General features: G+C 50.2%; 1 protein-coding gene across 1 annotated transcript in view; it reads right to left on the reverse strand.

The window, feature by feature from the left end:
- The window catches only part of Ndrg1 (N-myc downstream regulated 1), a 43,877-nt gene extending 20,453 nt beyond the window's left edge, over window positions 1-23,424 (reverse strand). Inside the window, exons 1-3 of the mRNA XM_057792436.1 lie at window positions 23,309-23,424; window positions 12,021-12,101; window positions 10,936-10,971 (exon numbers count right to left, since the gene is read on the reverse strand). Of these exons, the coding sequence (XP_057648419.1) occupies window positions 10,936-10,971; window positions 12,021-12,083 (99 nt within the window). The 5' untranslated portion in view covers window positions 12,084-12,101; window positions 23,309-23,424. The remainder of the gene's footprint in view (window positions 1-10,935; window positions 10,972-12,020; window positions 12,102-23,308) is intronic.
- Window positions 23,425-25,384: the final 1,960 nt, after the last annotated feature.

Genomic DNA, 25,384 nt, shown 5'->3' on the forward strand with positions numbered 1-25,384 from the left:
AGGTCATCTCTTGCAAGAACCCTGTGGTGCTATGTGACACCTCCACCCACAACTGGTGATCAGAGACAGGTAAGTGACACAGAGGCAGGTGCACCAGTCAACCAGCTGTGTTTCCCTGAATCTTTCACTCCCTACACTCACAGAGGTTGGAAATATCAGAGCCCTCTCACAACCTCCAGGCCACTATAGACCGACGTGCAACAAATGTGAGACTAAAGGACACCAAAAATTCCAGGTGCCACCAACCTTCTCCCAGAATCTAGGACCCCCACAAGCCCCTTGAGGCGGGAGACAAGAAACAAGATTGGCACTCATGGTCTAATGTGAGAGGAGAAAGGATTGGGGAGTCACTCAGGAACCACGGTCTGGGAAGTCACCCTAATCTCTCTTGGGAGCAGCCTCCCTCCTGCAAGACTTTGGGAGACCAAAAAAGACTGTGAAGCCCATGGGGACAGGGATTCCCCGACTGGGGCACTCTTGGAGCACAAACAGACATTCATGCATATATAACAGAGTACAGGGGTGTGTACTTGTACCCCAGTGCTCACGCCTATACTAAAATAGCAGCCCACATGTGTGTGTAGGAGAACAAGCATCTGGGTGAACTAGATGGCACATGGATGGACAAGTACAGCGGCAAGCATGAATGCATGACTAATGCGGTTCGCATGAATGTACTGGAACTGCAGTGCTCACAGATTTACTGGTAAAGCAGCACACATAAAGATATTATTACAGCACTGCACACGGACATGCATGGACTCATTTTAAGTAGAGCAGGGAATGCTTGTGTCCTAGCATACAGTACACATGGATGGCTGTGAAGAGCAGTACACATGGATGTATTAGTACAGCAGCACACATGGGTGTACTAGTAAAGGAACATACATGAATTCACTAGTACAAAACAGAATGAGCCCCCATTCCAGGGTCCTACATCAGAGTACGGTGTTTGAGTGCTATGTTTTCTTTTTTGCTGTTTGCCCATACTGGAGATGGAACCCAGGGCCTCGTTTGCACCCACAAGCCAAGTACTCGACCACTGAGCTACATCCAAAGTTCCCAGTAAGCATTTCACCAAGGCTTCACCCGAGGTGATTGTGGTCATGCACATTTAAATCCCAGTGCTAAAGAGGGTGATGCAGGAGGATGGAGAGTTTGAAGACAGCTTGGACTACATACTCTCAAACACACATGAACACACATACACTCTCAAGGGCTGGGCCTGTCCCCACCAAGGCAGAGAGATGCAGGGGTCCTAACCCTGAAGATTTCTAAAGCGAGCAAGCCCAGAGCCCTCCGCTTCCCACTCTATGGAATAAGAATTTGAACCTGTGGCAGTGTCTATGTGGGAGTGATGATACACCCAGCACAGGCAGGCCTTGGCCCAGGCACAGGCAGGCACTGGCAGGCGCAGACAGACACAGCCAGGTACAGGCAGTCACAGGCAGCCAGCAGAAGACACAGTCAGGGATAGGTAGACACAGAAAAGCAGGGACACTTAGCTCCTTGTGTACCTAGCACAAGGGTCTCCTGATCCATTTTGTCACCCCAAAATGAGTCCCTTCCCCCCAGGGAACACAAAGTCCAGTCCTGCCTCCCTCCCCCCTTTAACTTCAGGCTCAGCACTTCTTTCCTGCCTAGAGCATGCTCTGGAAAAATTCATAGGACAGGAGCATCAGCCCAGCCCCATGGGACACGGGTCATCTGTCAGCCCTGAAGCCACCATGGTAACAATGGTCCATTGTGGGGCCACATTCTTTATTGTCTTCAGGGCTAACCCACATGGTTCATTCTAAAAATAGGCCAAGCCAGTCTCCCTGTGGCTACTACCCTTCAAGCCCTTGTCCCATTTGATAAGCCTTCAAGGCCTCAGCTCTCAGAAGGGAGAGCATGTCCCCAACACAGGAGACTCAGCAGCAGCAATGGGGAGGAGAGTTGGAGCCCGGCCAGGCAGAGGGGACCTCAGCACCCACTAGCACAAAGACCAGCTTTAGGGGTGGAGATGCACATCTGACTTTGGCTAACTTCTTCGGAAGCCTTACAGATTATTATTTTAACTCGAAGGGGTCTCTCCTCCACCCAGGAACAAAATACCACCCTGGTGTGGCTTCCTGTTCTACAGAGATTCTGCCTGTGCACAGCAGGCCTCGGGGCTGCAGGGACGTCAGAACTGTGTACTTTACCTGTCCCAGACAATAGGCAGTCCCTTGTGCTAGGAGTCATCAGGAGACACTTCTGGCTGGGATGCTGTGGGACCCGTCTCTTGTTCCTCCAACTCTAGAGTCTCACACTCAACACTACAGCAGGTCAGAGGCATGTGACCCAGCTCAGGTCACACAACCAGGAAGACATGAGACAAAGGCCACCTCTCACCTGCTCTGAAAAGTCTAGAAGCTCTTTTTCTTTGGGGCAGATGATATGAAGGTGTCAGGGAGGACCGTGGTAATCACTCCATCTACCGCAGACCCTGCCTTAAGCTTCTTCACATGTTCTCATGGAAACCACTGACTCCACTACCTAACGACTGCCACCATCCTGCCTAGATGAGGAAACCGGGGCTGAGAGAGGTTAAGTCACTTGCCTGAAGTCACACAGCTAGGATGGCAGCATAGCGTTTGGACTAATCTTGGATTAAAACAGCCTGGTTCAAAGCCTGGTCTCTGAAGGTCCAGGCTCTACTTTGTGCAGATGAAGGAGTTTAGCAACACAGTAAGCAACATCATAACACACCCTGTGACTTCCTGGGGGCCACCTGCAAGCTGGGTCCCTGTTTCTCTTCCCAGCAGTTTGGACCCATGTGTGGTTACATGAGCACACAGGAACTGGGAGTAACTAACACTGGTTCTCGCCATCCTGCTAAAGCGTGCACCTGTTCTCCCTGCAGGACACACACCTGTCCTCAACACACCTGTCCTCGCTGCCGGGCACGTGCCTTTGTGGATAGAGTATCAGACACAGAAAGATCTCACCACAGACCCCACCTGCCTAGAGAGGCCCTTCCCACCACCACACCATGCCCAGAACACACACACACACACACACACACACACACACACACACACCCTTGTTCTCTCGGCTGTACCTGATATCATCACAGGTACCCACTCATAGCTACCAACCTAAACCAGACTAGGGACTTCCAGAGAGAAGCCCTGGCCCTGAGACAGGGAGGGTCCAGTCTGGGTATTTAGAATTCAAAAGCCCATACAGCCAATGAGCCAGTGAAGAGACATGTTCTTGCCCCCAGTCTACACTGCCTGCAAGTAGGGAATTAGCACTTAGGGATATCTCCAAAGAAACATCCCTCTGGATGCCAGACCTGGCCTGAGAGGATGAACACTACGACAGATTCTCTTCTGGTGGCCTGAGATGGGGAGTATCTGATCTACATGTGAATCCCAATTGTGCACCAACCTAAATATGTCTAGCAAAACTCTCCTTTCTCCCAGCTCTTCTGTGTCCAAGGATGGTCAGGAAACACTGCTCTAGCATGAGAAATGCCAGCAGAACTCTCTGAGGTTTCCCGGGGACTTTGAAAACAAACAGATCAGTACTGGAACTTTTTTTTTTTTACTTTTATTTCTCGCCCTTTCACCTGCTTCCTGTCCAGAACATGTACGGGATGCTCGGTGAGTCAGCAGCTATGTTATAAACATGAGGTCAGAAGCTACATGCTTGGAATGGAGGAGCAGGAAGATGGAAGGAGTCTGGGGTTGTGTGATAGTCATTTCCTGCTAGTTATAAATAGCAACTATGCTTGTTTAGGGAGCTGTGATGTTAGAGATATTAACCCTAGTGCATGTCCACTATGTACCATTGTTATAAGTTATCAACCATATCTGAGAATCCCTGCCCTTAACTGTAAGCCTGAGGCTGCTCTAGTTTCATTTCTGCTGTGACAAACACCAAAAGCAGCTTTGTAAGAAAAAGGTTTATTTCAGCCTACAATTCCACATTACAGTCCATCCTGGAGGGAAGTCAAGACAGAAACTCGAAGGCAGGCCTTTTTGCTATTCTGTACAATGCTAAGTTTCCAAGAATCTTAGGCCACAGTAAAGACATGGCAGGAAACACAGAGAACACTGTTTGCAGGCTGGTCAGTGGTTTGCACTTAGCTAACTTTCTTATATGGCTCAGGACTACCAGCCTAGGGAACGGTACCACCCACTATGCACTGGAATGTCCTACATCAATTGACAATCAAGACAATCCCCCACAGACATGCTCATAGGATGAGATTCTCTTCCCAGATAATTCTATGCCATGTCAAGATGACAGTTCTAACTGAAACGGGGCAGGACAAACCTGCCTCTCCCCGGGCTGTCACCACGACTGAGACCCAGGAGTGCTTTGCACATTGCTACCTCTCTCCAGGTTGGTTGTTACGGCAACTACAAGAGAGGTGATTACTGAGGAGACAAGAGTGGCTTAAGTCACTGGCTGGATAATCTATGGCTCTAGACACCAGCTGCTGCAGCTGCCATAATCTCATTCTTCCCCAAAGGACCCGGGCAGATACTAGAGGATGTATTCTCCCAGATTCTAAGGTAGTTAGGGGTATGGACCACCCACCGCTTCCCCAGAGCAGCAAGCTGAGGGTCAAGTCACACCACAGGAGGGACACTGGTAGACGAGACTGCAAGGACTCAAGACTCAGCCACCCTTAGTGTCACCATCCCACCAAGACAGAGAAGAGAAACCACAGGTTATGGTTGTTCAGGCTTTGCGTCAGCCCAGGTCACAGAAAACACCTAGGGTCACAGTGAGAAGCCAGAGGCTCCAAGGAGGGTAGGCAGGGAAAAGAAAAGGAAGTGACCAACTGCTACCCACAATACAGTGGAGAAGCACAGTGGTCTGCGCACAGTGGTCTGTGCATAGGATCAAGGGACATGGATGGAAGTCTGGCCACACCCTTTGAGGTAGTGACTCCACCCCCTTGTTTCAGATAAGAACTAAGCCTCCGTGAAGAGAAGCAGGCAATTAAAGACAGGGGCCTTCTGTCCACGGCACTACAGTTACCAGATATTGGTCTACCTCGGTCAGCCTGGCAGATCCTGACCTGGGGCAGACATGTTGGCACAGCTCTAAGCCTTGGCCTAGATAGCTTTCCTTTACTGTTCCAGGAGGGTGTTGCTAGGAAATCCCAGAGCAGGCAGCTGTTTTGTCTCACCCATCCTGATGTGCATCCTGCCATCTGCCAATGGGGTTGGTTTCTGAATCCCAGAAGCTTTGTCGGGAAGTGAGACCAGGAAAAGGAAAAAAGGACAGGAAATGGGGGATTAAGAACTCTCAGCCTTCTGTGGGAGTTCTGCCCCCTCTACCCACAGGAAATGAAAACAAGAAACAAACCTGTAGAGAAAAAAAAAAACCTAGTCCAAGATGGCTGCTTGTTGGGCTTTCCCATGACCTAATGGGTTTGCAACAGAAGGGGAAAGACACAGACTCCAGTCTGGCTTGCTCCAGTGAGACAAGAAGCTGCAGGAAGTAGGAACTGAGCTCAGGCCTCCCCGAGGCCAGCCACCCTGTCTGGCCCTCTCCCCTCCAGGAGGCCCTGCAGGGAACAGCTGCTCATTTTCCATAGTGCTCCATATGCTGTGTGTGCCAACATATTTCCACGGAAACCAAATCAGATGAAGCCATTTGAACAAGCACAAGGCCTAGGTAGAAGGCATTAGCCACTGAAGACCTAATAGCAAAAGTCAATCAGTACGGAACCAGAAGTGAGAGAACGGACCTGAGCTCCCCCCCCCCTTTAGCCCCCAAAATACTTGCAGAGGAAACTCTGGCTCTGGATGTAGGCATTGAGTCAGCATCAACACCCATCTCACACGATGTGACTTCCCCAGGGTCGTATCTTAGACGTTCACACACAAAGAGCGGGGGTATTTCCTTTATCAGTTGTCATGAGACTCACATATGACCATTTGTGCAGAGCACAGGGCAGTTTCCAGATGACATTTTGTGTTAAGGAGTCCGCTCTTTCAACTGCGTTACCTTCCTGGACTACTGTGTTTTCAGGAGTCAACCTGGACTTAAACTTAGGACTATCCCAATAGTACCCCTGGGTGTCTTCACACAGATCTCTCTGCAGAGATAGGTGATAAAGAAGCCCTGGGATGGCCAATGACTTAGACTGGTCCATCTGGAGCACCGGGGCAGGGCTGGACCATCTCAAAGGCATCTGCCAGTTTTGATCACATTAAATTCCAGAATCGTCATCAAGGGAAATAAACTCAAGTCCCACACACTCACACAACCCCACTCATCAAACTTCACAGAGCCGTCATCCTCTGAGGACAGCTGTCCCAGCCGGACCAGATCAAACTATTTCCTTCCTGAAGGCACTGTAGGCTAGCGGCCATCAGCTGGCACACTTAGGGATCCAGACACCATTTAGCAAAGGGACATGCGTCAATACGAACTCAAACAGTGTCCAGCTCAGACAAGCAGACCACTCCAGGGTGACAATGACAGAGACATAAAGCCCACGCCATTTGGTCAGGCAGTCAAGCTCTCCCCAGAGAGAAGCTATCCTGCTTCTTGATGACGTGTTTTTTTTTGTTTTTTGTTTTTTGTTTTTTCTGGTTAGCTCTGAGCTACGGAGCATACATTTCTACTCACTAAAAGGTTATGTCAAAAAAAAAACTCTCAAGACCACGGGAAATAGAGTCGGCTAGGTTTACTGAAAATGCCAAAGTAGGAGCCGTTCCACATGTAGGATCCCAGACTGCCTTCTAATGGGCCCAGTAGGCAGCTGAGTTCCTCAAGCCAACTCCCATGAGATGGGAGGAATAGGAAGTGGATGAAGGTACTGAGTGGTTGCCAAGAAGGCCCAGACATCCTAAGCCTCATACCACCTCCACTACCCCAAAGACCTAACAAGAAATCAATGGAATAGTGCCAGCCATATGGTTGGCCAGACAGACTCAAGAGGTATGGCAGGGGTGAGCCATAGTGCAGTCTTAAGGACAGGGGATCCCCAAGTCTAGAACTACAGGAAAGTTCTTCTGGGGAGAGTTCCAGCCAAGGTGGACTCATGGAACCACCTGACCGATGCTGGCATGGTCTCATCAGCCATTATGATGATGATAGCACAGGTCCCTGAGTTTTCGTCAAGAGCACAAGGCACCTGCCCTGCTTGTCCAAGGACATCGTGGCAGATAAGTGGCATCATTTTACCACAGTATGACAAGCTTCGGGGTTATGAAGCTATATAAAATTAGCTACAGCTGTTATGTGTCGCCATTTACACAAGGAGCTTGGAAACAACAAACTTAAGCAAAGAGAAATGGAGGTGGAATGGCGGGGAAGGGGGAACGTGGACTTTTAAATTTTATGCATTTACTGCCACCAGACCTCACACTTAAAAGTAGTAAATATGTCACCTAGTCTGTGTATTTTACCACAATGAAAATCAGAGGAAACCTACAATATACGTTGGGGTGTGTTCCGCTTGAAATGGCATTGTCGTTATAGCCCCAACTTTATCCTCTCTATAACACAAAGTCACTTTACAAAGGCTATAGACTTTCCTGTTTCACAAATGAGGAAACTGAGGCTGGAGGGACTGGGTTGATAACCAGAAAAGGACAACTGGTCCTTGCATCCCACTCTTTCTGAGACACACACAGCCTTTACTCTGAGAACAGATAAACACTAGACTAATCACGCACTGAGCAGGAAGGCCCACAGAGCAAAGAAAGCAAGTCACCAGGCTCTTATCAGGGAGAGGCTTGTATGGCTCAGCCCTGACTGCACAGGTGGGCCCCCAGGACTCTTACTCACAGCTATGCTCAGCCCACACAGCCAATTAAATAACCAAGGTCTCAGGGGACAGTTTCATGGCTCTTACTACCCTGGGATAAGAGAACATAATGATTAAAAACAAAGTCACAATCTTAGCCACCACCAATATAGAACTTCCACTCTTACTCAGTCTCTCTATGTCTCCAGCAGGACAGAGCAGGACTGAATAAGATTAAACCAAAATCCTCAGGATATTCCATTGACCTCCGGCTCAACACAGTACCTGTCCATCCCTGAGTCCTAGAGAGTGAGATGGGAAGTGTGGAGTTCTGGACATTGCATACAAAGCAAGGAGAGCAAACACACAAGCTTAATACCTGGAAACAATGAGACAAAAAATGTGCACTTCTGCCTGTGTGGTGAAACGTGGACCTGGTGAGACACCCAGTGAGACTTTGACCTCTGTCTGAGCTAGGTGGACACAATGCTTCTCCTGATTGTTGAGGAGCTAAATGAGGTACTGGCTGGGCAGCCTTTGGTATGGTACCTCGCATATGAGAACAGGCAGTGGCTTTATCAATACCACCCAGACATCTGTGGGTCTGAGACAGGAAAGGACAGGCTGTGACACTGCCTCCTACAGCAACCACAGAGTGGCCTCTGGCAAGCCACTCTCCAGAACTGTCTCTCCCCTTCTTAACAAGAATGTGGGTGGAACTGGGGGCACCAGGAGCTCCGCTCTCCTTGGAAACCAAGATATGTGTTCTGGGTGCTGGGCACAGCCAATGAAATGATTCTCCCAAAACCTCAGCTATCCGATGAGCAATGGACCAGATCACAGGGAGTCAGATGGGATATATGTAATCAGGAAGTGGTGGGGTGGAGTGACAAGCAGTCCTCAGTGGGCCTTCAATACTCTAAGCCCCTGCCTAGATCCTTTGCACCCAAGGAGCTGCCCCAATCCCATGCATAGCCCTCTCCCGCTTCTGCAGGCAACGCCAGTGGACCTGTCTACTTGTTTGTCTCCCATATCTGATGGGATGAATACTGAATTCATACTACCTTACTAATTTGGGGGGAAGGGGTTTCTCCTGATGTCCCCACCCGTGATCCTTAGAAGCATGTTTCTGGCCTGACCTCATGTCTTTTCACCACCAGGAACATGCAGATAAGGAAACTGGTGGCTACAAAGGCCTGGATCTTAAAGGCCACTTCTGCCCACTCTTCCTTGCAGGTCACAGCCTTTTCTTCGAGCCACTACTGGGAGTCCTACTGGTATCTTAGCTGTCACAGGATGGGAGGCACAGCCAGGAGAGCTCCACCATAGCCCCAGGCATGTGTCTCGGCAACATCAGTCATCACCCAGACAACATGGAGTCTCCCAGCAAGAAATGACACAGAGCCCATCAATTCTTGGCCTTCTGACTGAGAATAAGTGGGGATTAGAAATTTGTACCCAGGGCTCTTGTGGAGATTGGATGAGCACTTCTCACAGTTGAAGTATCAAAGTAAGACTCAGAGTGCTCGTTAACGATGCTTAGTACACAGTTAAATACTAGAACGTTCTTATGTTCATTGGACGAAGCTTACTCAGCAAGGTAAAGTAACTCATCAAAGGCACAGAGTTTGACAAGTAAGCTAAAACTAACAGCATTGCATACTCTTAAAAAGGTCAGTTTCTTCAAGATGCTGAGGTCTGAGCTCTGTTCTAACCTCAGACAAGTCTCAGTTTAGGAGGATTCTACATAGTATGCAGAGATGACAGCCGTACTGGGAATTTATCAACTACAGACAGAGACTGGGGCAGCCAGGGTGCTGGGAACTGGGGCTGTGTGTCCAGGAGACTCCTCTGGAGGGGAGAAGGCTAAGCTGCTTCGAAACAGGAGCCCTGGGTGAATACCACAACATGATCCTCAAGGCATTCTCGTTTTTCTGAGGGTACAGGCTTGTGAAAGCTCATAATTTCATGGGCATCACCCTCCAATGGAAGCAAGTGTCATCTCTGTATAGCCTTCAGATGGTCACTGTCCTTGGGTCAGGGCTCCTGCTCAAGAGCCAAGATGAGCGTATGCTTGTATGATAATACCCCTCAGCATTTCCCATCAGTTGCACAGGTGTGGGCTAGACTATTTATCTCTGCTTTGGAGACAGACATGTCCCCTGATTTACAGCATTATTGGGGTTCAAAGGGAAATCTCTGCGCTGTGAAGGTGCTACCTTTCTTAGTGGACTCCAAGGCTTGTACAGAGTAATAGCTTAATACTCCCTTCCTGTTGCCAGCTACATGGGATAGGTTATCCTCATGGGAGAACAGGCAGAAGCCATGGCCTCAGACCTATGCCGGGAGTCCCTAGAACCCCAAAGGCAGAGTACCCTCCAATCAGACTGATGCTACACCCTCAAAAGCCTACCTCATACCTTCATACAATTTATGGGGACCAATGATGGAACTAAGCAAACCTCTAACCCTTGTTCTAATTTTTCCATTTCCTTCTAGAGTCAAGGTCAGAATCCCCACCTCTATGTGGAAGGACGAGTGTATATCAGAGAAGGAGACCCAGAAGGATGTCACAAATGTTTCCTCTGCTGGAATGTGTCAAAGTCAAGATGTGTGGGTGGGAACTGGTGGAGATCTAGGTGAGCATGCCTGCAGACAACCTACATGTGCCTATCCCACCCTCCATGGTACTCATGCTTGGGAGAATGGCACAGGGCATGTTCAGACCTGGGTTTCTCCACTCTCGAGAGATGACTCTTAGGTGAAGCTGGAAACACAGCCCTGACTGGCACTCTAGCTAGTTCTGAGTGGGCTAGATACTCCAACCTTGGGTAAAGGACCCCAGTTTCAGATTTGCTAACACAGCCAAGATTAGTACATCTCCATCTCACAGGGTCCCAAGTCCACTGGACTTCTATTATTTCCCACACACACCCCAGCTCTCCAGGGTCACACAGCAGTATGTCTGTCTGCCCTCCTGGGGGCTGCTCAGCTCTCGCCTCCCTGGCTGGAACTCAGACTTGCTTCTCTCAGGAGAAGCTACAAAGTGTGGAGACTGGCTGAGCTCATTCCCTGCTCTCTGCTGGCTCCACATATAAACAGCAATCCACTTCACACTGATGGGAAGAAAAAAGGAAAGGCATAGGCAGACCAGTGGATATAAATGGAGACCCACACCCTCTACTTGCCTGGACATCGAACTCTTGCAGGAGGCCAGTGATGGTCTGTGAAGAGATGACAGAGTCACGGTTAGTTTCCTTGGTTAGAGACCAACATTGGCACTCACCGTCCTCTCTGGTGCCTGAATCTGAACTCTGCTCAGTGGGCTTCCCTTAGTCCTTGCAAAGAGAGACTGTTTCATCTCAGGGAGCAGCAGCCCCGTGGACAATTGGCCCATCTGCTAGGTCCTTTTCTGAAGACAGTTGGCCAAAAGAGACCTAATGTAGACATGGGGCACAAACCCAAGTGACAGACACTGCAAGTGGCTATCCAGTTTATACGGACACCCATGTGCTGGACTCCTGGGACACAAATGGGACCTTGTCACTTCTGTGCTTGCAATTTCCTCCTGCCTGTCAAGGTTTGTACTCTGTATTTAAATACCGTCTTTTGTGGGGACAAAGGGATAAGGGAAACTTCAAAGCCTTTCCCTCAATCTATACATAATAAATTTCAGCCCAAACAGCTTTCATCCTTGAACAGTTTTCTGTGACAGGAAGGTCTTGACTCCACTGAAGCCAGGGCAGTGTGGTTCTGGGAGGACCTGGAGCTTCACTGGTCCAGCCAGCATCTGTTAAGGATTGCTACCGGCTTATTTTCTGAGAGGACTGAACGCAAAGCATAGAATGCCAGGTGCCAGTCGGAGCCATGAGCCTCCAGTACTGAAGATGGCACAGCAGTGTCTAATGCCCAAGAGGCCAGGGAAACAAAGCAGGGTTCAGAGGGCCACAGGGGCTGGAAAACTGTAAGCCAATCATAACAGATGCCCTGCTGCAGGGGCTGTGACTGGGTGGTAGACAAGAGCATCGAGAGTCACTAAATGCGGATTGAAACAAAGAGGATCAATGCCTATACTCTGTGTGTGTGTGTGTGTGCGTATGTGTGTGTGTGTACATGTGTGTTTTCCATAGATTTGTTTACATGCTATGCTCTTGTTCACATGTATGTATGTTATGTACAATAAATGTATATGCATAGCTGTGACTGTGTATGCCATGGATGTGTGTGTCTACTACAAGCACAATATGGAGCAGTATAAAGCAGCTTCACTCACCTCCCCTTTCTCCACCAGAGGCTTCACCTCGGCGAGGTCCACGTCCTGTAGCTCACGGGACATGTCCCTGCTATTACAGACCTACCAGGAGAGAAAGGCCAGGAGGTCAGCACTTCCCAGTAGGATAACTTTTTTGGAATAAGCTAATACACGAATGAAACAAACAGAAAGGCCAGGCCTCCCCACTGCCCCCCCAGCTCTTCCCACCCACAGCCATGTCCATGCTGTGGGCTACAAGGACGCCCTCCTGCCCTCATCCTTTCCCAGGCTTCCTAGCGGAACTGGGTAGGAGATTTCTGAAAGAGGAAACAGGTTTACAGTCACAGCCACAACTAAGCAGGTGGATGGAGAACCAAGATCAGGTGCCACATCTAGTCCAGACCCATCAAGTACACCCCATGCTTCATGATACATTCTAGAAGGAGACCCCTTTACCGATCCCAAAGCCAGACATCCTCAGATTAACCATCAAGGGACCAAAAGGCGCCTGGGTATCACCATGTACAGGTGCTATACCGATCCCAAAGCCAGACATCCTCAGATTAACCATCAAGGGACCAAAAGGCGCCTGGGTATCACCATGTACAGGTGCTATATACACCTATGGGCAGGAGGACTCTAGGTAGTCTGACCATAGTGGAAAAATAGGACATGGGGACAAACCCAGGCCAAGGGTCTGGCAGGCACTGAGTACTCAGTAGGATGTGGAAAAAGGAATCTAACACAAATGATACTTCCTGGGCCAGACCCCACCAGGGTAAACAAGAATGGCAATAGGGATCTCCTTGGCTCGCACTGGGACACATACTCCTGTAGGTCAATAAATAAGGGCTACAGAAATAGACAGGCGCAGAGTTCAGAGCTGCTGGAAAGTCTGGCCTAATGGGCTTGTGGGGAGAAGAGAGGGCAGAGGGTGATACCCACAGACCTAGGAGATAAATACACAGACTTCTAGATCCACGATCAAGTTGGAAAAGTAAATGCCCATGAGAGCAGGCATGGATGAGGCTCAAAGAATTCTGGAAAACAGAATGGAAGTGTCCCAGAAGGTACACAGAGTTCTGGGACGGAGGAGAAAGCCAAGACTCAGGTCCAGGATATGGTCTTCTAACCACCTACAGGCAGAGTCTGAGTTAGAAAGAACCCCAGCTGCTCAAGGACCTGTAGATTTTGCAGCAAAGGCAGTTAAAGTCTCCAAAATTCCTGAGAACCAGCTGCCCAAGCCCACAGGAACCCTGTGACCCTCATCTAGAGGTCATCCTGCAAGAGCAGCCACTCTAATACATATCCAAGCCAAAACATGGCATGCCGTGGGTGGATGGGGTGTGCTGGTCTGGGGCCCCAACGTGACTCTCCCCAGTAGATAACTACCTCACAAGAATGTCTTTATGCAGCCTTTGGGGTGTGGGATCCAGAACATTTCAAAAACAAAATCAGTTTTATGTCTGTGAACATTCCTGGGCCTCGGCCAGCTCAGAGGCAGCAGGCATGAAAAGCTACAGTCTGAGAGTCTTGCTAAATCAGCATGTTCACAGTCCCGAGACCTTAGCTGTGGGATGCCTCGCCTACACAGCCTAGAGAGACCTTCCAAAGGCCCTGAGCTCCGGCAACACCAGCTCTCATGCTGAGAGTGGAGGACTTCACAGTTCACAGGGATCCTGATATAACTCTGCTCAGCAGAGAGCCCAGGGAGAAGCTGAGGTCTTCAACTTGCCCACAGGGAGGGTTCTGACAAGCCCTCTTTGGTCCTTGACTGTGTGAGCAACACCCATCAGATAGCACCCTGCCTTGGGCTCTAGCTTCCCACCTCCAGCAGCGGGAAGCTTCAATTCCCCTTGGTTGGTCACTGACCCATAGAACAAAATGCCCTGCGCACTTTCTCTGTGCTTACAAAGACTCATCACACACCGTAGCCTAGCTCAGTTTGGTCAGTTCTCCCAGGTTCTGGAACATAATGCCAGCCTCTACCATCTCTCTCCTCCTTCAGAAACTAAAGGAGATCAAAGCATAGCCTCTGGTTCCCTCACTGAACTTCCTGATTCACCCACCTTACACCCTTTCCTCTTTCCCAAGACCACAGGATGAGAAGAACTGAAAGATGGAACAGTCTCCCAACACCTCAAGCACTTGCCAGTCTGCTCCTTGGAGCCATAGAGCCCTCTTCCGACAAAGCTTCAACCAACTCAAGGCCTGATGGAAGCCCAAAGGTGAAGGACACTGAATATCGTCTCTACTCTGATTGATTTGTCTCCAAGAGACCCTTTCGCAGTACTTTAAGACCTTTTGTTTTTGTTTTTGTTTTTTCAAGACAGGGTTTCTCTGTGTAACAGCCCTTGCTATCCTGGAACAAGCTTTGTAGGGGAGCCTCTGCCTCCCGAGTGCTGGAATTAAAGGCGCGTGCCACCACTTCTTTTGATTCTCATAATAAGAAGATGACACAATCCAGCAGGCCAGGGGGCATGCTTGGGGAATAGAATGCTCTGAGTGTGAAAATACCTGTGCTATCCAGGTCACTGTTTCCCAGGACTACAGACACTGGGCTACCACAGGCTACCCCTGTTCCATATCTCCATCAGCTGCTGGGACCCAGAGTATCATCCTTCTCCATTCTCTCTCCGCTCAGGACCAATGTGGCGGGTGGGCGGCTGCATTCCCTAACTGGCTTTGGCAGCCCAGCAAAAGCATCTTCTAAATGTTTATTTTTCCGTGTGCTTCTGTACAAAGATGGTCTCTTTAGGACACTCAGTGTAGAAAAACAAGATTAAAAAGCAACAACAGGAGTCTTGGATACAGCTAGGGCTATAGGTATGGCCATTCTGTGGACCCTTGTCCTCCTCTCCATCCCTACCCATTCTGCTTTGCTCCTCCAAAGTTGCCTTTAGTCAGCAGCTGAATGCCATGAGCAACTTACAAGGTCCATAACATAGTCTTCGTTTCTTTTTGAAGGACATTATTAAGACGCCCTCACAGGACGAGGAACAAAAGCAACTGCAATGTTGAGGAGAATTTTCCATGTGATGGGTCTGCGGATAGAGCCATGACTGCTCCTACGTCCTCAGTGTGTGGCCCTCAGGCTTCCTCTGTAGCCAAGTGGCCCATCTGTCTGTCCCTACACGACCTGACTCCCCAGGATCATGAACAACTGACCCTTCAGTGTGTTTTAGCACTAAGACATTCAGACCCTAAGGATCTTATGATGTACAGAAATATCCCTGGCCCTGGCTAGCCACCCTCTCAAGCTGTGACAACCCCAGATGCCTGCTGACATGGCCAAATGTTTCCTGGATGCAAAATCAAATCTGCCCAGGACTGGCTAAGCGTGGAAGTTCCTGGTATGAAGTTGGCATTCAGAAACGTCAATTAGACACAATTCTTTAATCCAGTACACATTCAGAACCACGTACTCTTGCCTCCAAGTCTAATAACTTCCGCTCACACAACCAGCTGCAGGGATTAGAGGAGGAAGAATCTCCTCCCAGTGAGAGTCTCCTACAGAGGTGGGGACCCAGGTCATACCACCAGCTGGCATCCTGGCTGGCATGGCTTCTTCCTGCCCCACCTGCCTGCCCCAGGAGTTAAGGCCACCTGGAGTTAAATAGCAAGCTGTGGAGCAGACTCTAGCATTACCACCAGCCTCAAAACCCACGTTGTCTGGAGCTGGAGCTCCACCTCTGTGTGCTCATCGATGTGTGCATGATGCCAGGGACATTGTAAGACCTGCCCCCAGCAAGCAGCAAGGCTTATCCTCAACAATGGATCTGCAAACAGCTGTTAAATGAGCCAGTGTCTCTTCCTTCCCGAGATGCTGGGGAGTCCCTGGGGGCATTATGAGGACACAGCCTGTGCTTTACACGTTGTTAGTCCCGGAGTGGCCCAAGAGGGAGAAGAACATGTAAAAAATGTTCAGTAAATGCCAAACAGGTCTCAACGCAGCACCATGAGGTCCCTCTCATATCAGCAATGTTTGACCATGAGTGACAAGGCTCTAGAAGGCTGGGCAAACACATCTTGGTCAGCAATGAACAAGAACTCAAGGTCTCCTGGTGCAGCCAGGCCAACATTTGCTGGGAGCAGGTAGAAATGCAGCCTTGGGCTCAAAGGGCAATGTGTTGCCCCCCTCCCCAACCCAAAGTCACTTGAGAGTGATTAGACAATCTCTGAGGATGGTGGGGACAGAGTCTGGGAGTCTCAAGAACCCTCAGAGAAGTAGCAAGACATGATTAAGAGTTCCTAGCATGGGAAGCATGTCACCTTCTTGCCTTATGACTCCAAGTCATCACCCCTAGGAGCCTCAGTGTGTCTACTTGCCAAGGACTGACAGGGCCCATAGGTACAGGTCCATCCCACCTTGATTTAGAGCAGAGAGTTCTGCTCTCTCTAGGTTGTTGTCAATAGGTGTGGCTAATATCCAGACCTGATATTTCAGGTATTGAGAAGTAGATCTGTTTTTACCTCAAACAAAAGTCTAAGGATCCAACTAGGTCCCTACTCCCTTAGGGAGATAAGTATGGATTCCACCCAGGGAGTGGTTTGCCTGTAGAATGTTTTGGGTGTGAGCGTTACTTGTCTTGTTCTGGCAAAAGAATTTTTAAGATTGTAGACCATAATCCTTCAACTGGTCTGTTCATTCCCTTGTATCATGTTAATGTAGTTGTTTTTTTTTTGTTTTTTTTTTTTTTTTAATCTTAGTCCTACCTTTTGGGGTCAGGGTATTTAAGCAAATGGAAATTAAACACGGGTGATCTTTCAGTATTCACTGGAACTCCCTCCCAGTGCTATCCAATGCTTCTGCTTTATGATTTTCACTCGTGTCTTCGTTCTCTTATTTTTCTAATCGCCATCCGCTACCCTGGTAAGTGGTATCATTGTCTTCATATATTGCACAGTTGTTTATTCTTTTAGTTGATCTTTGTTGATCTCCAACAAAGGACGCATATCTGTCCTTTGGACACGGCATAAGTCTTTAACAAATTTGGTACCCATGGGGACCCAGGGAGGAAGGCATAGACCTGAGACCAGAGTGCCACAGGCACTGTGTGCAGCGCTGGCTGAATGGCCCCGCCTCACTCGCCCTCTTCTTCATAAGCCCTCGGATCCCTCACCGCTGACACTGAGTTTTCTACTTAATTCTATCACTCCTTGCAGCTGAAGCCACTCTGTGGAGCTCAGCCTTCTGCTGCTTACCCTCTTGGCCAAGTTCTTCCAGATCCCGTAGATTCCCCAAGGGATGAAACAAGAGGCATCCAGCAAAGACCCATTCATGAACTGTTCCAGCACTTCCAGGACCCAGTCTCCCAGGAAGAGCATCCACGGGAGCTAGACAGCATGAAACCCCACATGGCCACACCATAGTAAGTGCCATAAGTGCCATGGGTCACTTCCATGGCACCCCACTCATTCCTGTGTTCAAAGAAGTCCTTGGCAGGGACATTGCCAACTTCACAGAAAGGAATCAGGAGCCCTGTCAATGTCCCTCATGTGGCTTGCCAACAATTCCGCGTCTCAGTCCTCCAGCCTGGAGAAGGATGGCCACATCTCACTCCTTTGCTGGAGGCAGACAACAGGCCCTTGGAGTCCTGTACTGAAGCAGAGAAAGGAAAACCAGAGGGGACCATGGCTGGCTCAGCATTGACTGTTACGTCAGCAGCTGGCCCAGATTCTGCCCTTCAGGTAACACTCACAGAAGCATGGGTATTCCCAGCCTGCCCTTTACCGAGCCTGAGTTGGAGATCAGTGTGTGCTACCAAGGGTTGCATAGCATATGGTAACCCCAGAAAGGTCTGGAAGGCTGTCTCACTTCTGTGTTAACCCAGGAAAAACTACCGTGGGACATGCTCGGGTTTCCCCCATATGCCTGTTGGGACATTCCTATGTCAATTGAAAGTCACTCTGAAGTCACTTTGTGAAGCACTGGCTCTCCTGGTGTTTTCTGGACTTTTGGAAGTAAAGGCTTTGGTAAGGCGGTGGAGCCCTGAACTAGTTTTCTTATGTAATCCAGCTCACCAAGACTGCTGTGGATGGTGTAGTGGATGGGCTAGAGCTTAGGAACAGTTTAGAATGGGGTGGAAGATCTCAGAGAGATCCAAACATCCTTCCCAGAAATTTCCAGACCAGGGTTCTTTCAGGGCCTTGGGACTCGGCACAATACTGGGCATCACTGACTGGGTCCATGTTGGAAAAATGAGACAAGGGTAATAAGGAGAAATCATCTGTTGCCAGGCAACCAAAGCTCCTCCATCCCCCATGCATCTGTGGGGACTGGAACTTTTGTTTTTTAGATTGAACCTAGTATGTGGCCAAGGCCTCTACCACTATGCTGCCCGCCATCTTTTTCTTCTGAGACAGTCTCAAGTTGCACAGGCTGGCCTTGAACTCACAACCCTCTTGCCTCTTTATCCCAAGCAGGAGTGCACTACCTGCTGAAAAGGTGTGTGTACACATCAATCAGAGTAATGGAGCAACCAGTAGTGAGGTGGGGCAGAGTAGAGGGCGAGCTAGAACAGAACAGTAGGAAGAGTGAGTGCCTGGAACCTGCCCGCCGTGATCTTCCCACAGTGCTCAGTGGTGTCTTGGCACCGGAATTCTGGCAGTTAGTGGCTTGGCAGACGGCTGTCTGAGGCATAAGCCAGTAACTGGAAGTCCGAAGAAGGACATTGGTCGCACTAGAGGACTATTCTGTGAATCCGTGGGATGGGTGTAAGCTGTGCTGGCAAGGCTGAGACACTTTATTGACATCATAGAGCCAGTGTTAGCCTAGGACGGAAATGGATCCTCATACCAAGCCCTTTGTCCCCAAGATCAGACAGCATGCTGGTCACCCTCCCTAATTAGATCCTTCCCCCAAACGGCTCTATCACTTCCACACTCCAGAACAGTCCCTTGTAGTTTTTCCTGTACAGATGGGCTTGTTTATTGCCCTCATCAGTGGAGATTTCCCTCGGATGCACATGGAGAGAGTACTCAATGAGTGCCAGACTGTTGGGCCCTGGGAGGGGGGATGGGAGAGAGATAGATGACAGGACAGTGTGGTCCCACAGGACAAATGGGAGCAGGGTGGGCACTCAACCCAACTGCTAGCCATGGGAGGGTCTGGAAGGAAGGGCAGAGGCTGGCTAGCTGAGGAAGGCTTAACGGTTTCTTCAGATTTAATGGTTTCTTCAGATTTAAGGAAAGGGTGAACCTATTTTTAAAAAATCAACTGTTTCAGGTAGTGGTGATACACTTCTTTAATCCCAGTACTCAGGAGGCAGAGGCAGGAGGATATCTGTAAGTTTTAGGCCAGCCTGGTCTACAAAGCAAGTTCCAGGACAGCCAGAGCTGTTACACAGAGAAACCCTCTCTAGAAAAAATTAAAACAAAGAAACAACAACAACAACAACAACAAAACAAACAAACAAAACATGAACTGTGAGTCCCCAGGTTCATGAGCCTTTTTTTTGGCCCCCTTGGGTAGGGAAGGGCTGGCTAGACTAACAGTCCTGGACAGTCAAGGGGTAGGCAGTGGACACAGGTCTACAAAACAGATAGGAAAATAAAACTCTCAGTCCAAAGAGGCTGCTTGTGGGCCTCATTTTGTAAGCATGATCTTATTCTGGGGTGCCAAGGCAGACTTCCTCATGTTCTCCTTAAGGGCTTGAGCTCTCCCCACCCTAGAGAATTAAGCTCCATGCTAACACCTAAACCCAAATGCTGCCCTCCACCTCTGAAGTCAACCTTCAGTGGGACCACAGTGCTCCCATCTGCATCTCTACAAACCCCCTTCCAATAAAACAACTGGTGGCCAGATTTAGCACCTCCACTTCCTAAGAAGAGAAAGAGCAAGTGAGAAGGGCTAGCCTAGAATCGGAAGCGACCAAGAAGGCCCCAGGGCCTGCAGTGTATCCAACCAGGTTGACCACCCACCCCAGAGGCTCTCTGTGGCCTGAGGGGCAGGGGTAGGGTTTGGACGTAGCCAGGGGTGAATGCATTTGGCCCAGATCCACTCACCTGATTTTGAACAAGTGCCCAACCTGTTTTCTAACCTGAGAATAAAAGACTCTCCAACCTCAATTGTCTAAGCCAATATGCTAGACCACAAGGCAACCAAGGTAGGCAAGGACTAGGAATTGAGCAACTATGAATTTCCAGACCCAGGGGGGCATGAAGGCATGACAGGTATGGCCTCCTTGTGCTGTCCTCCAGCCTCCTGGAGCAAAATGCTCCTGGGGGCAGTGCCTAGTACCTTCAACCTAATCCTATTGTTTAGCTTTTTGAAGACTCTCAAAAAGAAAAGTCTGGGTCCATTGGGAGTATTCAGTCCTGGCTAGGGTTATAACAAACAGTGATCCAGACCCATTGTCAAGGAAGTGGCTCTTTAGTGCCCTTTGCAGTTGTTATGGGAAACATCCACACAGTCCCTGCCCCCCACGTGCTGAGCCCTGGCCTCACTTCACACAAATTAGCCTAACCAAGTTCTAGACAGCCAGATGAGATTGTTTGGGTTATTCTCCCTTTATAGAAGGGGAAACCTAAGGCACAAAGCTCCTGCGTGTTTCATTCTGCCCTGCTTTCACCAGGCACCTGGAGATATTTATACACACACACACACACACACACACACACACATATTTATGTGTATATATATATATATAGTTAGGCTAGAACACATGTTTTTGAGGACTGACTCAAAGGGTTCATTCCGTCTGGTTCTCCCATTTTTAGACATATAGCTTCACACAAGCCTTTGGGTTCCACATTGACTCAATAGAGATAATACAGCCCAGGCAGCATTTCTGTGGAGACTGGAAGAACTAAAGGGATCCCAGGATACTCTGTTCATCCCATCGCAAACTTCCTTCCTAGCCTATATTCTCCCTGCTCGGGCTAGATCCAAGGATGCTAGTTATCATGGTGGCTTAGCTCCGAAGCCACAGGACCTTTGAGGCACACCTTAAATGGCGCCTCTGGAACTAGGTCTTAAGGGAAGCCCCGCAGCTGTGGGAACATCAGAAAAACACATTGCCTTCTTTCTGCTCTCTGCTGGGATGAGCTCAGGCCACCAGGGGCCAATGTACCCAGGGGCCCTAGTGCTGTTGGGGAGGGGGGCAGCAAACTCAGAAAGCCACCAGAAAAGTACCCATCAGTTCACTCTGCCCCTTGTCTCGTCCTCACTAAACTGACTTGGCTTCAACCTCAGCACCTGATTTAAATGCTTTTAAAGAAAACAAACAAAACAAAAACAAAAACCACTTCTACTCTGCCTTTCCCTCCAGGTGGCCTCACCTGAAACTTAGTAAAAAGACAAATTTTCATTCACATTCTGCAGCATACAGGCAAAAATCATATTCCATGCCAACCAAGAGACCTCTGAGAAGGGACCCTGGATGCAGTTCTGGCTCACGCTGACATCGACACTGATCTCTGATCTCAGGTCACATCTCTAAAGAGGCAAGAGATGGGACAGGATGGTGAATGAGCTTGGTTGGACTAAGGAAGTCCAAACAGCCCAGCCAGTCAGTGGTTAGCCATCTCTGGTTTGCCTTCATCAGGAGACGGCTTGCCAGGGCAGGAGACCCTACAGGAACCAAGTAATTCCTTCAGGCATAGGATTGCGTCAGATGCCTACCTGGGACCAAAGGAAGTCAGAGCAGAAGGCAGGGTTGTCCCACTCATTTTTAATGTATGTGTGTACCCTTCCTGTGAGCCAGGCTACTGTCCTGGGTGTAGCAAGCTTCCTTACCCAAGTACCTGGTGCTGCTGACTACTGGGAAACCAAGCCCCACCAAGCCAAGAAGGTATAGGTGGGATTAACTCCCTGACATCATCAACTATAAAGTTCCACCCCTTGAAGCTTCTCCAGCCCTTCCTGAAAAGTCTCCCTCACACCTCTTCTTAGCACCCCACTTAGTATCCATCCTGGCCTGGAGTTGGTTGACCCACCCACCCCACACACCAACAGTGGTCTGTCCCTTCCCTGCCACTGCCCCCCAAGTTGAAACTAACAAAATGCTAGGATTTCTAACTGGAAGAAGCAACCTGGAAGATTTGCCTTGAAACTCATTTCACTTGGGGGTAGTGTAAGAGAACATGGGGAGGGGAAGTGCATTGGCAGCTGAATTTCCCACCTTCTACAGGACACTAACAGGCTGGCAAGGAAGAGCTGTGAGGAAGAGCTGAAGGCTGTTCTAGGACATGGACCACTGGACTTCCCTCTTTCAAGCCCAAGGGGTGGTGCTTTGGGGATCTGTGACAACTGCCAGCAGGGGCGACCGATAGGGAAGAGGGAAGGTGGCAGAGTAAGGAAGCTATCTCCGAATCCCAGCTTCAGCTACTAATTTGACAGAGGCGGTGACAGCGTGTTTCCCCCGAGTCTGCAGCATTCCGCACGCCCCTCCCGAATCTCCCCCAACAGGCTGAATCAGAGACCGCGAAGGGTCCCCCTGGAACAGACGAGCAGTTCCAGCTGCACTCCAAGTTAGAACAGCAGGGAGAACTGCCTAAGAGAAAGAAAGGGGAAGGGGTGTAGGCGGAGGCGAAAATGACGGCACTCGGAGCTCCAGCCGACTTGGGGGCTGCCAGGTGCCCAAGCGACCCTGCGGCACCAGCCACCTCTCCCACGCAGCCACAGCGCCAACCCCGGAATACCTAGAGGGCCGCACCCTGCCCGTGCAGCGCTCGCCGCGGACACTCGCTTTGGCGCGTGCAGCACGCGCCGGGACACACCCCGGACTCTCCCCCAGCGCACACATGTTCTCTCACACGCACAGCTTGGAAAGCACGCGGCTCTGCGACGGGATGGGAACCTGGGCTCAGATCACATTGGTTCGGGACCAGGCTCCGAAGCAGACATACCCCCTTCGGCAGAATACCCCTCCCCGAGCCCCAACACTACTCACCCCGCGGGAACACGCTGTACAGTCAGTCACTCTTTTCCTGGCCATCCCAACACCCATCCACACCCCTTCACACTCTCAACGCACAAGGTGTTCACATGAGCCTACTGGACAGAAGAGTCAGCTGTGACTTGGGGGTGACACCAGGAAGAAGGACCCAGGTGTTCCTAGGCTCTCCGCTCCAATTTCGACCCCTTTCCCCAGTTAGAAAGAAAGCGAGACAGAACATGTTTTTCCCCATTATAGTAATCGAAACGCCCTCCAGTGATGCCAAGAGTCCCTCTCCCGCGCCGGCGCCATGAGGTCCTCGCAAGGGCCACCAAGGCAGACGGGGAGTCTAACAGCACCTCGAAGGCAAGCCTCCTGAGGGTCCTTGTTGTGCCCCGGAGGAAGAAGGCTGGGGGTGGGGGGGCTTACCTAATGAGCGAGCACGGAAAGATGCCAACAAGGTTGGCGGCGAGGTGCCCAGCGGGAGGTGAAGAGATAGTCGAGGATGAGTGAGCGAGCAATCAGCTGCGGGAGAGGGTGGCCTGGCAAGATTTGTTTATGTCCGGGCGTAGGGCGATTTTATAGGCGCACGGGCCCCGCCCCCAGGGCCTTGCCCCTCCCCGACCCTCGGCTCCCTGCGCAGCGGGGGGACACACCCCTTTCCCCGGCTCGCCCCACACTGCACCCTGCCTGGGCTGGGCTGGGCGGGCTGGAGCCGCCGCCTGTTGCGCAAGCCTTTGCAGGGGCGCGGCGGGAGGGACTGCCAGGCCCGGGCTGTGGCTCCTCCCTGCAATCCCCTCTAGGGGCCGCGGCGTGCGCTGCGGACGTGTGTGCACCGAGTGGTTGTGTGTGTTCCCGTGCGCGCTCGTGTGTATGCCTGCGGGCTTCCTTGTGTCTCTGCGCGGCCGCGTGGCCCCCATCGCCTTCTTGGAGTTTCCTAAGCTTTATGTCGGCGCCACACCCTACTGGGCGGCACCCCCATTTCCTGCGGGTCTCCACGTAGTCACTCGGGAGCCCCATTTACAGCCAAGACTCCAGACTTTCTCTCCAGGTTCCTTCCCCGCGTAGCCTAAGCTCTCTTCATTCTCTAGGATCCTGGCGGCCCACGACTGGGCCCTTTCCAATTCTATACACAGCAACCGTTCCCGAGCTGCGGTCTCCCTGCTACACCAACCTGCATGGTCAGCAGTGAGAACTCTACAGGTGGCCTTCGTGGTCACCAGAATTTGCAGAGTTTCAACCTTTCCAACCGTGGCTGGCCCTGGCGTTGGTGCTGTTCTAAAAAAAAAAAAACCTTGACCTGCCTGTTAACAGATTTTCAGCCCTGACCTCCACCGGAGACTCTCTTGGGAGATTTGAGACTCTCTAGGGGGGCCTTTCTTAAGCAGGTGGATATCTGGCTACACCTCAGAGCAGCTTAGTCAGAATCTTGGGGAGTGCTCACCAACACCGGGGCTTTTTAAAAAACTCCCCAATGGGTGCAGCATGATGGCTCACATGGTGAAGGTGCTTGCCTGCCAAACCTGAGAACCTAATTTCCATGCCCAGAAACCAAAATGTAAGAGAACCCACTACCATATGTTTTCCTCAGAACCCACATTCCCCATCCCTACTAAATAAACAAATACTACCCGATTGGCTCTAATATGAAGCCACATTGAGAACCTCAGCACCCAGCACCGAGGAAACATTGTGAATAGAGAGACTGAGTCACAACTAGGTGCAGTCTAGTCATTGTCTCAAGGCCACCTGTTCAACCTCTCTGTCCCAAGTGACCTTCTCCTCCCACTCCTACTAAACCATAACCTCAAGGCTCAGTACCCACACTTCTCTTTGCTCTAGATACCCTGGCCCTCATTCTGTTGGTCTAGGAATATCTAGGAATCTGCTTTTTGAGCCTGGCCTGTGCAAAGGCACTGGAAAAGAACTTTTAAAAGGAAAGCCCTTTGTTTTGAGAGTATAGCAAAATTAAGCCCTAAGATTTCAGTGTCCCAGGACATCGGTGGGAGATGGCTAACCTGAGATTATTCAGTAGGTAGCTGTACTAAGCACCTACTATATTCAAGAACGCCCTGGACCCCAGGGCCATGAGAGTGAACACTGGCATCCTTGGGAGCCATCCTACTGGTTAACAAACCCCACTAACATCCATTTCCCCAGAATCTTCCGTTTTGTCTTTCAACAAACATTTATTGAGTACCGACAGTTTGCTCCCTGTCAACGAGTGCCTGTCCCATTTGAAATGCTGACAGTGTTGTCGACCTTCCCAGCAATGGGAAATGTAGCATCAGTGTGGACTAAAGGAAGGCATTTTGCCAGTAGAAGCCATTTCCTGTCCATTTGAGGAAGTCTTCATTTGGGACACAGCGTGTAGAACAGCCCAGACCTGCAGCTCAAGTCTTGAGTATGTTGCATGCGGGAGCTAGGTCTGTGTGGAGGAAGCCAGACCTTCTAGGCAACCTGCAGCACTAAATTCTCAGCTGGACAAGCTGGGCCATAGTGGCA

The sequence above is a fragment of the Chionomys nivalis genome, chromosome 17 (assembly GCF_950005125.1).
Source record: "Chionomys nivalis chromosome 17, mChiNiv1.1, whole genome shotgun sequence".
NCBI lineage: Eukaryota > Metazoa > Chordata > Mammalia > Rodentia > Cricetidae > Chionomys > Chionomys nivalis.